At 43.3% G+C, this 18,490-nt stretch overlaps 1 protein-coding gene across 1 annotated transcript; it reads right to left on the reverse strand.

Annotated features, from left to right (window-relative positions):
* Window positions 1–670: 670 nt before the first annotated feature.
* On the reverse strand, window positions 671–17,159 carry LOC136584940 (thiol S-methyltransferase TMT1A-like). The gene is made up of 2 exons (XM_066584351.1): window positions 16,619–17,159; window positions 671–3,421 (listed from the first exon to the last, which is right to left on the reverse strand). Exons 1-2 carry the CDS (start codon window positions 17,114–17,116, stop codon window positions 3,182–3,184), a joined length of 738 nt encoding a protein of 245 aa, XP_066440448.1. The 5' UTR covers window positions 17,117–17,159; the 3' UTR covers window positions 671–3,181.
* Window positions 17,160–18,490: the final 1,331 nt, after the last annotated feature.

Consider the following 18,490-nt stretch of genomic DNA (forward strand, 5'->3'; position numbering starts at 1 on the left):
TTTCCAAAAATTTCGTTCACACGCTGCTGACAGTCCGCTCATGTCAATTTTGGCGCTGTTTCGACAGGCTCACTTCTCTCTATGGTAAGAGATTTCCGCAGTGGAATCCAGGCTGAAAAACCACTTTAAACCTGCACCAAATTGCACGAGTTTTGAAGCAGCCTTTCCGCTGCGGAAATCTCGTGGAATTTCCATGTGGCCTTCTGCGGACATTCTGCGAGATTTCCAGCCCTTGGGAACCCAGCCTTACAAAAGCTTTAGACAGTTACACATTGGTATCATATTGTTTGTTAACTATAACTTTAACCAGCAGCAGTTGATAATTTAATTATTAATGCACTGTTTGGGATGTTCTATTAGGATGTTAACCCTTTCCAATCCACTGTCTGACGTCTGATTGAAGGCTGTACAGCTCCGATGTTGGAAGACGTCCCGCAGGGTATTCTTACTGTATATTACTGGCTGCTCTGTTGTCGGGGGCCCCTCCAGCATGTCCCTTATCACAGTACTGGATCTAGCCAGCAGACGGCGCAATACATTTTGTTCTACTACCCCACACAGTACCTAACCATTTTCTTCTTTAAGAGAACCTACACTTTCACCGTCAGAGTGCTTTTGCTGCGTCGGGTATTTTCTGCTCCTTCTGGCGCAGTAATGCAAATAAATAAAGTATTTTCCAAAAAAGGCTTTTATTGTGCAAAAAGAAAAGTATATATACAAAATTCTGTATTGTTGTAATTATACCAACCCACAGAAAAAAATCATATCGTTTTTGCTGTCTGATTAAAGTCACACACACACACACCGCGGTTGAAGCAGAAACCAAAAAGCGACAATAGCACTCAAAATACGTTTACTATCAGAGGTATTAATATCTATAATCAATACTCTAACCACATTAAATATGGCAAGGTTTTTGGTATATAATTTGATCAAATCATACTGGCCCATCTACCAACGTCCAGGTGACCAAGCTTTCAGATGGGTCCTAACGCTAATGCCAGGTGGTTTAATCTTAACCTGGGAAAGATGGGTACCTACCTCTCAGAATGTTCCCCTTAATACTAGGTTAAGATTAAACCACCTGATATTAGCGTTAGGACCCATCTGAGAGCTCGGTCACCTGGACATTGGTAGATGGGCCAATGTAATTTGATCAAATTATATACCAAGAATCTTGCATTATTTAATATGGTTAGAGTATTGACTATAGGTATGTATACCTATGATAGTAAATTTATTTTGAGTGCTGTTGCCGCTTTTTGGTTTCTGCTTTTATTGCATGTTGCAGCCATGGTTTAATGTGCACCTATAGATTTCTATTGGGCAGTGTTGAGCTACTTTATCCTTTTTTTTCTACACACAACGCTGTTAACGCTGTACAACGCCTCCAGTGATTTCAGTTGGGCCTCACAGAATAACGTGCGCTTAATGAGGTGCGTTAAACGCTGTCGAACAGTGTACAATACGTTAAAAAATGCATCTGGAAATCACGTTTGAAACGCAGCATTTTACCAATGGTGTGTGTGAGCGTGGCTTGACGCTGTAAAAATACAAACAAAAAGCAATGGCAGAATTTGTATATTTTTTTTTATCCCTGCCCTAAAAAAAACAATGAACAAAAGTTTTACAATACATTACATGCACTCAAAAATTAGTACCAAGAAAAACTACAGCTGACCATGCAAAAACAAGCCCTCATACAGCCATGTTGACAGAAAAATAAAAAAGCTAAAAAATAGGTATACACTTCCCAATAGAAATCTATAGGTGTACGTTAAACCATGGCTGCAACATACAATTGAAGCAGAAACCAAAAAGTGGCAAAAGCACTCAAAATACATTTACTATCAGAAGTATACATAATAATAATAAAAGACACTAACCACATTAAATAATGCAAGTTTCGTGGTATATAATTTGATGAAATCATATTGGCCCATCTAATAAATGTCCAAGTGACCAAGCTCTCAGATGGGTCCCAATACTAATACCAGGTGGTTTATTCTTAACCTGGGAAAAATAGGTACCTACCTATAAGATTAAACCACCTGGTATTTACGTTATATTTCTGATGGCAAATGTATTTTGAGTGCTGTTGCCCACTTTTTGATTTCTGTTGTATAGAAAAATAAAAAAATTCTGGTTTTTGAAAAACGGTGATGAAAAGCCCCTAAAAAATCATTGCTTCTTCAGGTCCAAAACAGGCTGCATCACTAAGAGTACCTTGACAGGACCCCTGAATGGAGGCCATAATGAATCTGAACAGGCCCTTTGGGCGAGTTCAATTCAGTGTTTTGCTTTCTGTTTTTCTATTCCGTCCCAAGAGCAGAAAAACAGAAAAGAAGACAGGTCCATTAAAATCATTATTGATTTCTTTTGTTTCTGTCTGCTTCCGTTGGATTTGGTTTTGTATGTCTTTTCAGGTACCAGAAGATGCTATTAATACAGGACAGAATTGAGATCCTCCTGATGGTGGGTGACAGAAGTTCAAAACAGGTGGCCAAGGATTTCATTCAAGAAGAGCCAGGAAGACCGCCAGTGAGGGCAGGAACTGAACAGATTCAGAAGTTTAGGGAAACTTTTAAGACAAATCGAGAACTGGTAGTCTGATCAGTGTTTCCGATCCCCAGATGTCAACAGCTGTGCTAGCTGTTTTCATGAAGAGTCCACGGAAAAGCACCAAGAGACGTGGTGTGAGTCAGGATCTCTACTTCTTCTGTTATCGACCATCAGGATGATCTCAATTCTGTCCTGGTTTTTTAACGGCATCTACCTGAAAACACATGCGGTTAGTGTTTTCAATACCACAGAATTTAAAAAAACCACAATACTCAACATGACATCACCACAAGTCAAAAATGATTGCAGATGTTGAAAAAAATGAGTGCACCAATCAATTGCTGATTAAGTAGCCGACCGACACAACCGTAGTGCTAAAAAGTTTTCCCCATCTAAGTGTTCTACAAAGTTTTCTACTTGTATCTTTTCTTTGTTCGGTACATATTCTGGGTGGCCCTTTTGAATCGCCTTGTATATTATGTCCGCTATAATACTCAGAGAAGACAAAATATACCAATATACGAAGAAGAATTTACTAAAATTTATTTTTCACAATGGTAACAATGGGGAAATCTTGTGAAGGAGTAACATTTTCCCCAGAGTGATACAATATATGTATTTATTTCACAGCATATCCAATAATATGAGGACCAATGAGCTTTAAAGGCACGGGAGCTGTTATGTGCCGAAGGTTTAACTCTGAGAATTTAGCATTTTCCAGGTCATTCCAAGTGGATTTTCTTATGCTACATCCATCAAAAATCAACTTCCAAGAGGGATTCAGGGCTTTCTGAAAAAAACTAATCCAACTGGAGTCATCCACGGCAGCCACATGTTCTATGAAGTAGAAAGCTCCACCCTACAATAAAAAATAAAATAAAAGATTAATATCTTAATGGTAGATCGTATGGCATTAAATGCAAACCCAATGTACATGGCCACTTTATTTGAGACACCTGCCCCTTCACATTTGGAGCTTCATGGTATGGAAATTAGTCCCAGGACCTCAGAGTGCAGCATAAAATCAGTGGATCGGTTTCACATTAGAATGAGAAAAGCTAACAAACAATCTGATCAAAGTCTAACAAGACCTGGTCTATAGCACCAAACTAGTTGGGGACAGTATATACACAACTGGAAACCTTGTGGGTTTGAGAGTATATGAGAATGGTGTGATCGAGGCAAAACATCCGGCAAAAAGGGATTCTGTGGATGTAAACAACTCGTTGACAAAAGGGGTCGGAGAACGATTTCAAGAATTGTTCTGATGAACAGGCGGTACACAATCAACTAGTATGAAGGATATTGAGCCAAAACTCCAGTGGGCAAATGAGCACAGAAATGGATCACTGAGCAGCAGGAAAACACTGCCCGATCAGATGAATCCAGATTTCTGTTGTACTATATGATAGAGTAAAATGAATGCAGCATGAATCAATCAACCCTTTCTGAGAAGTGTCAACAGTTCATGCTAGTGGAGGTGCAGTGATACCTGTGGATGAATGCCACAACAAACTGCTGCAGTCCCGAAGGTGAAAGGATATATCAAGTGGCCATTTAGTGTATATAAATGCAATTGTAATGATACAGTATAATCTCTTCCGTTAAATAACTGGGTATTGTTGTATCTTGTCTCCACCAGAAGAATGGGTGGAGACAAGATGAACGTCTACAACTTGATGGCCATCCATTCTGCGGACCAGCCAATCATGTCACCTTGTGTTAATTGCCGTTCTCCCTTGTCCCCTTACTGGCTTCTGCGCTGTCCGTCTCCCCGCTGGCTTCACATATTGCAACCATTATGTGAGGCCGGCCGACAAGGAGACTGACAGCAGGTAACCAACTGTGGCAGAGCAGGGACGGAAGAAGGCAGAGTGCAGGGTTTGGGGGGGGGGGAGTGATACATCACCACACTGTCTTGTGCCCTTCCCGGCTCCTGCGCTGTCAGTGTCCTCGCTGCCGTCAGAGGAGGAAGTTGATCAATCGGCCGGCTGGCTCCGGAAGCAGTGAGAGAGAGAAGACTGAGTGTTCTGCTGTGCGGCAGAACAGGTGAAGGAGATGAGGGCAGAGGGGTCAGTCAAGCAGCAGAGAGCCGCTGGAGTGTGAAGCCCTCCTGTACAGTGAGCAATGGGGCTGCTGCTATAAGCACATGGGGACTGAGGAGGGAGCGTGCAGGGAGCCTTCAGTGAAGGGGAGTAGCTGAGTTCTGCTGCATCAGCGCTCCCCTGTCAGAGCAGAGAGACACTTAGAAGCCCCAATACACAGCTGTGGGTGGCAAGAACACCAGGACGCTACAGAATCCAGTACATAGTGTGCCCATAACCGGTGACACTTTCCCAGCACAGGTCATATGGTACTGTTGTATCCTGACACAAGGAGAGAGGAGATAATGTCCACCCATTGCTCCGGCCCAGCCAATCAAGTGGTGGGCGTTGCTTCTTGGCGTGCATCTTGCCCCCACCCCTTGTTGTGGTGGAGACAAGATACAACAATACCAAAGAACTGTGCCCCTTTTACAGTTAAAAAGAAAAAACGTTTTTACCATGTTAGCCGGTAGGACAAAATGTCACTGCTCTTAGTAAGAGAAACAAAACATTCTTGTAGATATAGGTTATGTTTTAATGGCTAACAAAAAGGAATTATGTTAATGCAAGCTTTTGAGACTACTTGGGTCTCTTCATCAGGCACAAAATAGAGATATGGCGTGATTCGTTTGCACAAAAAATAGAAAGAACAGGATAACCCTTCAAGCTCATCCGGTCAGGTTTGCGATCAGATGGTTAGGAGCCAGGTGTAGCCCTAAAGACACAAGCTGTGCAGCACTGGAGTACAGTGTACTTCTGTTTCTGCCTCTGGCATAAGATTATATGAAATCCAGACTTGAAGACCTTTAAAAACAATGTGGAAATTTCATTTTCCCTTAGATGCATGATTATAAATTTGCTCATCTCCACCTATCTTTAAGATCTGCATTAAAAGGGTTGTCTAGTTGTAAACAATTGATGGCCTATTCTTAGGACAGGCAATAAATAGTACATTGGTGTCTGTCCACCACCCGGGACCCCTGTTGATTAGCTGGTCACCAGATCCATCCGTGCATTCACTCAGCTGATTTATCATGGAAGCGGACAGCTTTGTTATGACTGCAGTCACCAGGCTTTGTATTACAGGCAAGGTTTCCCTTCACTTCAATGGGAACTTTGGCTGCAATACCAAACCTGGCCACTTTTGTAGGAACAGAGCTGTCTGCTTCCTGTATGAACACATCAGCTCGGCAAACAGTTCATCAGTGGGGATCCTGAGTGACAAAACCCCTACTGATCTACTACTGGTGGTTCCTTACCAAGAAATGTGTGATTATCATGAAAAGAGTGATATTGTATAGTGAAAGTGCATGAATATTCACCAACAGACTTGGTCACCAAGATACAGAAAGTATCAGAGCACCAGGGGTGGAGTAATTTAGTTGTAGAATTTATAAGTACAACTTCATGTTGAGTTGCGCTCTCTGAAAACACCCCAAATTGTTGCTCAACAGACCTTTGAAACGTAAAATGTGTGTTTAACAAGACTAAACTCGTCTGCCTATTCTGTGCCATGTTTCTCATTCACATTGGTTTATACAGTGAAAGGACAATCCTGCTGACAGGGCATTCTTATGAATACTCAGGTCTTTATGCCAATCTCATGTATTTCATTTTAGGCCGGGTGCACACAGCCGGATTTGCATTGCGGAATCTGGAGTGGACGTCTGCCTCCGGATTCCACAGCAAATACTACCCATTAACATGCTATTGAAAATTGCTTTTCCCTGTCCATGAGCAGAAATCAATTGTGATTTTTTTGCTTGGGGAGGGGAAAAAAACAAACAAAAAAAAAACCTGCAGCATTTTCTACTTCAGCATTGATGTCAATGGAAGTCATCGGATCTGTAGCCTGTCCACAGCTGACACTGCAGATGGGCCACGGAATCTGCTCCATCCCCTAACAACGGTTCAGCATAATCTATACTGCACATGTGCGCTTGCCAGCACATTCGCAATACAGATTATGAAGAATCCGGACAAGTACGTGCAACGGCCAAGCACGCCAAAGTGAGGGAGACCACAGGGTTTGCAGAAGGGTTGTCACGGGTGGCTCTATGGGCCCTCCCGACAGGGAAGCTAAGGGTGCTCTGCTTGGGGCTGTGCAGTGGCCCAAAGAACATACCATGGTATGCTTAACAGGAAGGCCTGTTTTGTAAAGCATGACGCCAGTACTGCAACCAGGACCCTTGGGATGGAATGCCAATGCAATAATTGAGACGAGTCTGATAGTTTGTGGGAGTACTCAGATTTAGTAAACTGATATTTGCAACAGTGAAAATACAATCTCCAAAAATGATACTTCTTAATGGTACAAGTAGATATAGCAGTATGCAGGGAATTGAACATGATGAAGAATACAGCAATATTGACTTGACGCTCTCTCCTTTCCTTTCTCTGAAACTGATTTGTAAGACAATTTACCCACTAGTTGCTCTAGCTGAAGGGATGATTTAGGTTTAACAAAGTGTAGATAAAGCAGAGTAAAAGGTGGTCACTAGACTAATCCTGACTTTCACTAAATTCAGGCTGGGTTCACACATTGCAATCGCACCTTTGCAGTAACTGCACCAACATGCAAATCAACAGGTTTTTAAATTGATTACAGCTAAATCTAATATTGTTCGTGTTCATTCGTTAAAACAGCAGTTTACTGCTCGACCATTAAAAATCAAACTGCTTTCAGCAAGAATCACTTACAAATTCACATCAACCTGTATGTTGGCACAGTTCCAATGGCATCGCAGGAAGACCTCAACAACAGTTCAGCTGCATTGTGTGAACACAGTCTAATTCAGCCCCATGAATGCAGAAAAGAACAGTAATCATTGAGTTATCATTACTGCTTGAGTTCTGTAAAATTAAAGGGGCATTTCCATCTCAGCTTTTCATGGCCGAAATGGGAAAACCTGGCCCCCTGTTGGATATAGTTGAGCGCTTCTGAACGGCACGGTCTTATTCAAGTGAATAACAGCTATTGAAACAGTGTAGCAAAGTGCGCTATGCTCTTTCCATAGCTCTCCAGATTGCGAAAACAGCATAGCGCTCTGTGCTATACTGTTTCCGTAGCCCCATTTTACTTCAATGGGGCTATGGAAACAGCGCTGGGCTGAAGCACTCAGTTTTTGTAACTACCAGCTTGGTAGCCGGTAACTATAGCAGTAACTTTATATCTCAGTTGTGAAAAGCCGAGGGAGAAATACTCTTTTAAATGCCTCTCATAGTGATATTTAAAGTAGGACTATGTAATACTAACCCGGTACTAATAATAAAATCCACCTGACTTATATTGTACAGGTCTCCCTTGTGCTACCAAAATAGCCGTGATCCATCAGGGCATGGATTCTAAAATACTAGACAGTATCCTGTGTTATCCAACATCAAGATGTTAGCAATAGGTCTTTGAAGGCCTTCAAAGTGCCAGATGTGGCCTCTACAGGTTGGACATGATTTTCCACAACATTCCGAAGATGCTCCATCAGATTGACATCTGGGAAATTTGGAGACCAAGTCAACAAACTGCTTCTGCTGGCTCACCTTCATTCCATAGTGCATCCTGGAGCCAACTCTCTCCCGAGGCACCAATGTAGTCAAATTTAATGAGTGTAATAACTTTGACAATAACCTAAAGCTATTAAAAATGTATTGTTATCTTAGCACAGCACATTCATAGGGCAAATAAACTGTTGCACAGAAAGTTATAGTCCATTAAGAGGTGATTGCTCTCAGTAAGAGAAACCAAGTAATCTTGTAGATATGATACCTTTTAATGGCTAACAAAAATACATGATGTTATTGCGAGCTTTCGAACTTCCTCAGGGTTCTTCCTCAGGCATAATGAAACATATTTGAAGAAGCATTTATAAAAATATCACGTGGTTATGCATTTATATAAATACATCTTTAGCCATTAAAAAGGCATCATATCTACAAGATAACTTGGTTTCTTTTACTGAAAACAACAACATTTTGCTCTACTGGCTAACACGGTACAGAACATTTGTAATCCATTAACAGTCACATTAAACCTGGATACATTGGTAAGTGACACAGATGCACCCTGCTGTACACAAGATGAAAAATAAAACTTGTTTCATCCCAACAGGCCACTTTCCATTGTTTCATGGACCAGTCTTGAAGCTCACATGCCCATTGTTGGTGTCAGCATGGGCACTGTGACCAGTATGTGCCTACACAACTTCATATGTAGCAAGCTGCAATGGACTGTGCATCCTAACAACTTTTTATCCTAGACTGTGTCATGGATGGTGGTGCAACACAGGTTCTGGATATGAGGTGGACACTGGACTACAAAAATATATATTTTTATTACAACTACTAACAAGTCGATATGCTCAAATGAGATAAATGAAAAATGAGGCCCGCCCATCCAAGTATTGCAAAAAGGTACTGTAGGCGCATAGTCAGAATTCTCTCTGTCACACTTGTCTTTTAAAACACATCTATGTTCACAGATAAGTTTTTCCAGAGTCTCTGATTGCCTGACTGTAAGATGGTAGAGGTGGGGAACTTTGCTTTTTTGCACTCTCTCCCCTACAATCTGTTTGGCGATCTTTCAACCATCTTCAACACTATTAGTATACCACCCATAGCCTTGCCTAAAGCTTCTCTCTCTCGGGCTGGGTCCGGCTTGTCGCCACTTTACACCCACATAAGCCCCCATAGCGTCAGTATTCACCCAACAAACTTTATCACACAATTTGCCACTGTAGCACTCATTCACAATCTCATCTCAAGGCAACACAATGATGTACTTTATAGCACTCACCTCACAAATTGTCCGGACATCATTCAAGCGTTCACATAGATTCCAAACTCTACCCAAAAGCATATCAATCTGCCTGGCTCTTTGCATGGATCAAAGCATGAATATGCCCTCCTTCTCCAGCACAGATGGTCAATCACAGCCTCAGGAAAAAACAGACCCTTTGTAAGAAATCTTACTTTTTTTGTATATCGCTCTGCCTGTGTTTTCTCGGGGGAGCGAAAGTCACTAAATTCTTCGCTGGGGTCCGGAGTCAATCCTATGCCGCTCTTGGGCGCCAAAAAGGTTAGTGCAAACCAATATTTGCTATAACATCTAAAATTGAAGGCAAAAACCACACAAGCGCAGAAGAGTCACACATGATTAACTTCTCAGAATACAAAAGTATAATTAAAGCTAGGAACATGTCAGTTTGACCCACCGGCCAGTCTAAATGCTATATAGCCATCTTTTAGGAGCAAAAGCCTTGATGCACTCAATGCTTATTAAATAGCTATTTATTATCCATAAATCCTAGAGAAAAAGGACAAATGAATATAATGAAAAAGGGGCATACAAGATGGCTAAAGGAAGGAAAATGGCAACGCATAAGATAGAACATGGAGCCATATCCATTTCACTAACACTGTTATGCAACATTTTAACATTTAGAAATAAGGCCTATCACTACCTAATGATCACAATATTGGCCATACATGGTAAGCTACATACAGTCGGTGCACACTTGTCCAGAAGAATACCCGTACAACAGGAAAGTAACGTATCTAGGGAAAGGCATGATTCAACCAAAAAAACAGCAACTCTCCTCTCACGGTCTGTATTTAACAAAGAGGTGTCTGAAAGGTTTTTGCGAAAAGATAAAAGTTCCTTTTAAAGCAAAGCCCCAATGATGATAGGAATAATGTATAGGCAATCCTTACAAGATGTGTTGAATCAGCACTCCAGGGGTTAATTATGAGTAAAATAGCACTTTATTCCCCAATGGTAAAACATAGCTGCACCGTTTCGATCCTACACACACAGGATCTTTGTCAAGCATAAAGCAGCCTACCAACCCCCTTAGTTAAATACCCCCACATAAAAAACACAAAGCCAATCAAAATTCTTAGGGTAGGTTCACACCCATCCCACAGAGGTAGTCATAGGGCCAGGATCATGCAGTGCAGCTGGAGAATAAACATCAGGAAATGAGCAGCAAAGATAAAGACAGGTGTAGACACATACAGGTATACATACCTGAACTTGTGTTAGCGTTCGTTCTACCCCAAAGCGCAACCGCGCTTCATCTACCAATCAGAACGTAACATCTCTAGGGCAAGGCATGATTCAACAACAACAAAAAAAAACAAAAACAGTGACTTTCCACTCACAGTCTGTATGGAACAAGGAGGTGTCTGAAAAGTTAGTGCACAACAAGAGAAAAGATAAAAGTTCCTTTAAAAGCAAAGCCCCAATGATGATGGGTATAATGTATCAAGGTCTTCACCTAGCAGGCCTGCTTACTTATTACTATCAGTTTGTGTGCACATATGTTGTTTTTGCTGAGGTACATTCCTCACTTATGAACTTCAATATCCTCTTCATGGTCACGAGAGCACAGAGTCCGTCTCTGTCATGGATCCAGCAGCGTCCCTCTGGCTGTGGCCTTTGACATTCTGCAGTATAAACTCCTGCAGCAGTAGAGTTTGAGCAATCCTTCCCAGCCCAGCACTGCTCCAGACACAGTAAGCAGCCCTCTTAGTCTCTCAGCTGCTCCTACTCTCAGACAGCTACACAAAGTCCTCGGCGGCGCTCTCCACCATCTCCTCCCTCTGGCGCGTGCTTCTCTCTTACTCCCCCCTCAGAAAGTCTGTACCTGTTCCAGGGGTGAAGCTTCATTTTGGAGCAAAAACGTTCGGTAGTGCAAATATTTGTGCACATGAGCACATAAGGTTTCACAAATGCAGTTGCATTTATGTAGCTTCCCCCTTACACTGGCAGTAAAGGGGTTTTATCATTACAACAAACCCCTGTCCACCAACTGAGCCCAGCCTAAAATAAATGAGCACACTCAGCTGTCCTGGTGCCTGGGACACAGCTGACAGTCTGACATGACTGATGCAGGCTGACTTCTAGGTAGATGGCCTGGTGGAAGTCAGTTAACCACTGCAGCCAGAGTCTGTTGCATCACCATCCCAAACTACTGGTATCACGGCGCCCAGGATTTGAGCATTGATGGCAGGAATGTCGAAGGGAATGCTGGCCAGTGGTCATCTGACTTCTGCCAGGCTAGCTCCTGGAAGGAAATTATTAGCTGCGGTCCTGGGCATCAAGGTAGGTGAGTATGCAATATTTTTTTTATTTTAGGCTGGGCCCAGTGGGGAAAAACAGGGTTCTGTTGTAGGGATAAAACATCTTGAACTTTTTCAACAATCTTGAAGATCCATGACCCCATTGCCAGTACACTTGTTCTCCTTCCTTGAACCACTTTTGCTAGCTATTAACTACTACATACTGGGAACACTTAACAAGACCTATTGTTTTGGACATGCTTTGATCCACTCATCTAGGCATCAAAGTTTTACTTTTTTCAAAGTTCCTCGGATCCGTACACCTGCTCAATTTAAATGGTTCCAGCACATTGAATTAAAGGCGTTATTCCATGAAAAATATCGTTTATAGTTACAACCAGACCACAATTATAAACAGCTTTAGTATTTACTGTCACAAAAACTAGAATTAATCTTACTGTTAACTCCTTTTTCATGAGTCCATCGTGACAGCACACATGGAGGTTCCCCGCTTGACCTCACTGGGACAGAAAGAGGAGAGTTCAAAAGGCCACCTCCCACCACCATTCTCCAGTGGCTTCAAATTATCATAACGGATACGTTGCCCAATTCTGAAAACACCACATCCTGTTATGTTCCATGCACAATATACAATAACCTACAAGGGTGGGTAAGTATGTGCTGCCATGATGGACTCATGGAGAAGGAATTAACTGTAAGATTGTGTGTAAATGAAGGATCACACTGTATACAGAAAACAAGCCGGGCCGCTATCTTCTGCATACTGTTGTCTTCTCAGAGCGCTCAGCTGATCGCCTTGAGTGGGGTATACAGAACACAGCTAGAGTGCTGTCCTCTGCATACTCCTGCTGTGTTCACAGAGCCCTTAGCTGGTATACCTCTGAGCGCACCAAGCGGGGTATACATAAAACAGCTGGAATGCTGTCTTCAGCATACTTTTGCTGTGTTCTCCAAGCACAATACCAGCTGAAACAATTGTATCAGTGGTATCCCGCTAAGAAATCAGCGCGCGGTCCTGATTAGACCCATTGCTGTCTTTCAGGTAGCTGAAAGACAACGCTAAGCGAATCGTTAACGATAACTGCTCGATGGCTACTAATTTAGACCCAACGATAGGTCCCTTATCTAGACCTTCTTGTAAGAAATCCCTGATTTTTGTAAGGTCGGGCTGCTGGAAACTGAACCATCTAATCCACAAAAATTGTGAAATTTCCTCCATAACCTAGAGCAGGGGTCCCCAACTCCAGTCCTCAGGGAACACCAACAGGTCATGTTTTCAGGAAATCCTATGGTAAGAACACCTGTGGCAATGTCTGAGGCACTGAGAATAATTACATCACCTGTGCAATACAGAGGAAATCCTGAAAACATGACCTGTTGGCGGCCCCTGAGGACTGGAGTTGAGGAACACTGCCCTAGAGTATACATTGGAGGTGGAGTTCTTTTGACTCTTTAAGAGTGTGTTTATTACCTTGGATGATAGTCCTTGATCTCTCAATTTCTGCTGCTCAGTAGCCAGGCTGTCAGCTTCATCCAGTGGATCTCCTGGCAGAACACTGGACCTCAGGACAGAAGGTCCTGCTGAGAGGCAGCGGAATCGGAGTCTGTATCACCTAGAGAAGACTAACGGGAACCAGGGTTTTTTTTGGCCACGCTTGGAAATGGATATAACCCTGGTCCGGCAGTTCTGGATTCTATGCAGAGTTCGAGAAATTGGCATTGGCATTTAGCATTCCTCATCATTGATAAGGTGCGGTAAACGCACTAAAATAGAATAGACACCGCTCGAAAATCGCGGCGCTGGAAAGCGCTGCAAACGAGCAGCTGTCTGAGCGGTTCCATTGAAAACAATGAGTGTTATACCGCAATAAGCACAATACTGAACACGCCACGCTAACCACGGTAAAAAGTGCCTGTGTGAGGGAGGCATAAGAGACCGAAGGGAACTGAGCATAGCAAGGATTCTTCTGATACTCACTGCTGCCTGTACCATGTGCAGCTTTACTTGTTTTTCACTCACGTTCTACACAATCCAGTAACTAAGTACTTCTGCTCTCCTGACACATTGTAACAGCCACTCTTGCCTGTTTTAGCAGGCAGAAAAAGACAAAGTGGGAAATTTACTATGTTTAGTATCGTGCACCTAATACTTGAAGAGGCGCACACCTCTTCACATATTCGGCGCATCCCGACCTGGCGTACATTTCTGGCATAATTTACTGGTGTTTATTATACATAAAACTGTCAGTCCAGGACAGACACGCACCCTGCTATCAAGCCCTGCCCACTTTTCAGAAAAATGAGGAGGCCGGAATTAAAAAAAAAATAAATAAATAAAAAGTTGCTAATTTTTTTATATCAAAATTCTTGCATAATAGCTTCTGTAAATGTCCCTAAAGGGGTTTTGTCATTAAAAATGAGAGTGGAGAGTCCAAGGTCCAAAGTGAAGTTTTAGGATGTTTGGGATACATATAACACGTTATGTAAGGTATATGAATACATCCCGTGTCCTCAGCATAACACTTTCTGGTTACGGGGTTCATAAACCCAACCTCTAGGAAGCGATGGCTCTGATTGAGTCGAGTGCCGGGGCTCAGCCAATCAATGCAGCACTCCATGAACCAATCACAGCCGTGACTTTATCACGCGTGGGAGAAAAGCACACAAAAAACTACAATATCGCTGTGAGTTTCTCGTGGCAAAAGAGTAGAGATGTTATGATTAACTTTCACTGTACAATGATGCTAAGCGGTTGTTCAACATTAGTAAACCAGGGACTGCTTTTTTTCCCCCCAAAAACAGCTCCCCCATTGCTTATGGCCCATGTCTGTTACTGCAGCTCAGCCCTATACCTTCAATGATGCGGGACAGCAGATTTATGTTTATAGGCTGAAATGTGAAAATCCATGAATGTGTTTAGTCCATCCAAGACTCATCTGTCACAGTTTCCATCAGTTTTGACTGGAAAAACAGCGCTGCGATGGGGTCCATCGTGTAACAGATCTGGCACCGTATGGCGCTTCTATTTATAACAGAAACCATGGCGTAGATATTTATAGAGCCCCAACAATTTATATAATCGTGTATGTCAACAAGCATTGCTGTCCCCATTAACCAAATGCTACTCAGTGACTACATTTTTCCAATAAGACCTTTACTACTATATTAAAGGGGTTGTCCCGAGGCAGCAAGTGGGTCTATACACTTCTGCATGGCCATAATAATGCACTTTGTAATGTACATTGTGCATTAATTATGAGCCATACAGAAGTTATAAAAAGTTTTATACTTACCTGCTCCGTTGCTGGCGTCCTCGTCTCCATGGTGCCGACTAATTTTCGCCCTCCGATGGCCAAATTAGCCGCGCTTGCGCAGTCCGGGTCTTCTTCTTTTCTGAATGGGGCTCCGTGTAGCTCCGTGTAGCTCCGCCCCGTCACGTGCCGATTCCAGCCAATCAGGAGGCTGGAATCGGCAATGGACCGCACAGAAGCCCTGCGGTCCATGAAGACAGAGGATCCCGGCGGCCATCTTCAGCAGGTGAGTATGAAGACGCCGGACCGCCGGGATTCAGGTAAGCGCTGTGCGGGTGGTTTTTTTAACCCCTGCATCGGGGTTGTCTCGCGCCGAACGGGGGGGGGGGGGTTTAAAAAAAAAAAAACCCGTTTCGGCGCGGGACATCTCCTTTAACACTTTCACTACAAACAATTAGGCCTCATGTCCCCAGGGAAATTATATCAAATCCGCGCAGTTCTCCCACGCAGATTTGTGAAATCCACATACCCCCATCCCATAGGAAAGCAATGACCATCCACGGTTAAATAGCCGTGGATGGAATTTTAAGTGATTTGCGGATTTCACGAGTGGTGAAAAAAACGCGGCATGCTCCATTTTAACGCGGATCATGCGTGGGCGGGACCAATTGTCCTCTATCTCAATGGATCTCCTGCATGCAAAAAAAAAGACAATTTAAAGTGCATCTGCAGACATGAGATCTTAAAGGGGTTGTCCCGCGCCAAAACGTTTTCTGTTTTTTTTTCAACCCCCCCCCCCCGTTCGGCGCGAGACAACCCCGATGCAGGGACCTAAAGAAAGCTTACAGGAGCGCTTACCTTAATCCCCGCGCTCCGGTGACTTCTATACTTACCGGTGAAGATGGCCGCCGGGATCCTCTTCCTCCGTGGACCGCAGCTCTTCTGTGCGGTCCATTACAGATTCCAGCCTCCTGATTGGCTGGAATCGGCACGTGACGGGGCGGAGCTACACGGAGCTACACGGAGCCCCATAGAGAACAGGAGAAGACCTGGACTGCGCAAGCGCGGCTAATTTGGCCATCGGAGGGCGAAAATTAGTCGGCTCCATGGGAACGAGGACGCTAGCAACGGAGCAGGTAAGTATAAAACTTTTTATAACTTCTGTATGGCTCATAATTAATGCACAATGTACATTACAAAGTGCATTATTATGGCCATACAGAAGTGTATAGCCCCACTTGCTGCCGCGGGACAACCCCTTTAAGGTTTCCATGTAGCTTTTTACATTTTGATACATTTTATATATTTTTGTAGCATTTTCATGTTAACACCCAAACATCGCTCACATAATAAATAAGAGACCTTTAGGCCGGGTCGGATTCGGACTGTGAGATTCTCACAGCGGGCGAGACCCTGTGCCCCTGCAGTCACCTCCGGCTTACCTGTCCGGCGTCTTCACTCTGCACTGTGGATGTGCTGGCTAGCGCACAGCCGCACATGCGCAGTACAGAGCTGACGCATCAGCGATGACATGGCCATGCGAGCCTCACACTGAAATAGGACAGGCCAGGGTTTCCGAGCTCCTGATCCCGCAGTGTAAATACACCCATGTGCATTAGGCCTTAAAAATAGCACACAACTCACCGGCCTGAGAATCCTCTTGACCTCTTTCAGTACCGCTGGCGTGTTGGGCACAGAACAGGCCAGTAAGGTGCACACGACAACATCCATAGAGCCATCGGCCACAGACGTCATGTTGTCAGCAGAAGCCAACACGAAGCGCTCGTATACCAGATGGTCATTTTCTGCTTGGCTTTTGCTCAGGAATTTTTGGAAATTTGGGTTGATATCCACGCAGGTTATTTTGCAGCCACTGGGGTAATACTTGAAGTTGGCACCTGAGCCACAGCCAACCTCTAGGAGCCTGACTTCTTTGGAAGGGCCAGAAAAGTTAGAGATATTGCTGAAGAGTCTTCTCTTCTGATCATTCATCAGTCTGTTGTACGTTTCAGTGAAGCTGGCTATGAAACGAGGAAAGACTTTCTTAACGAATGGATCCCAAAGGCCAAGATAATTAAGAATGTGAGCAGGCAGCATGATGACAGCAGCTACAAGCTGCAACACAAGTATAGTCACAGACATGTTGGAGTGAAGTGTTGCCTGGAATGAGCAGAGAAGGGGAATTGAGAGAGAGGCTCAGCTCTGTATTCATAGACCCACCCCTGACTCTACAAAGAGGGAGGAGGCTGCACAATGCAGGGCTTACAGAAAGTTCTACTCAGCAGAGCCAACACAACCTACGTGAACGCTGGACTTTTTGATGGTAGTCATTCACACAATAGACATACAGATATGCTGTGATAATAGCAGAAATCCGGAAAGCGAGTTAGATTCAGCTTACAAAAAAAAACTACGTCATCAATATTAGCAATAACTTCACATCAATATTGTTAAAACAAACAAAAAAGAAACTTATTGCACAATCATGGATAATGATGCAACAGTTACAATTTTCAATGGATTGGTGTAGCAGCATGCAATACTGTAGCAGATTCTGCAGCATGGTATTCTCTGTACTGATACAGAGTCCTGTATGGCTCTTTACCACGGACCTGTGCAAGATAATGTGTGCTGCCATCAGGTGCTGCATATACAAGACTATTCTCCACTAGGATCAATGCCCTCCAGGAAACAATCTCTGCACCTGCTACAGACTGCCTTCACACTGGCGTAAAAATCGTGCAAGATTTGTGCGCTGCAAGACGCACAAATATGAACGCCATTCTTTTTTATGAGGTCATACACATGAGTGATGCTTTCCTGCATGGCACTATGATGCTATGCAGGAAACAAAATACAGCATGTACTATCTAGCTGTGAGATCTCACATTGCAGCCCCATTGTTTTCAATGGGGCCAGCAGCAGCGCTGTTCCCATTGAAAGCAATGGAGGAACTCTGAGATCTCCTGCCGTGGCTTTGACAGCCGCAGCAGGGATTCCCTTAATTCCCAAAGCGATGTGAGGCAGTTATCACATTAAGACGCATCGCATCCACGGGCTTTCACATGGATGGTGAGCGCAATATGGGGGCCATATTCACAACCCCATGTACAGGGTGTCTTAAAAGTGTGGAAACATCCATATGGAACGAAAACAGTTTGGAAGATAGTGATTTTTTTGCATACAAGCTACAAGGGAAAAGAAAATCAGTTAGGTCATGTGACCAACATGATGGCCATTTTGAATGCTGCCATGTTGGATTCAACTTTAATTTTTGCAATGGGACGGTAGGTGTGTGATATATCAAACTGGCAGAGAATTTCACCAGAAAAACAATGGCGTGCTTCATTTTAAGTAACTATCAGCATCATCCTCAAGAAAATCTCTTAAAATTAATCAAGACTGAATCCAAAAGTCTTCTTATCACTGAGGTAACAATAGTTTCTAGAGATGAGCAAACGTACTCGTCCGAGCTTGATACTCGTTCGAGTATTAGCGTGTTCGAGATGCTCGTTA

This window comes from Eleutherodactylus coqui, chromosome 1 (genome assembly GCF_035609145.1).
Source record: "Eleutherodactylus coqui strain aEleCoq1 chromosome 1, aEleCoq1.hap1, whole genome shotgun sequence".
NCBI classification, from domain to species: domain Eukaryota; kingdom Metazoa; phylum Chordata; class Amphibia; order Anura; family Eleutherodactylidae; genus Eleutherodactylus; species Eleutherodactylus coqui.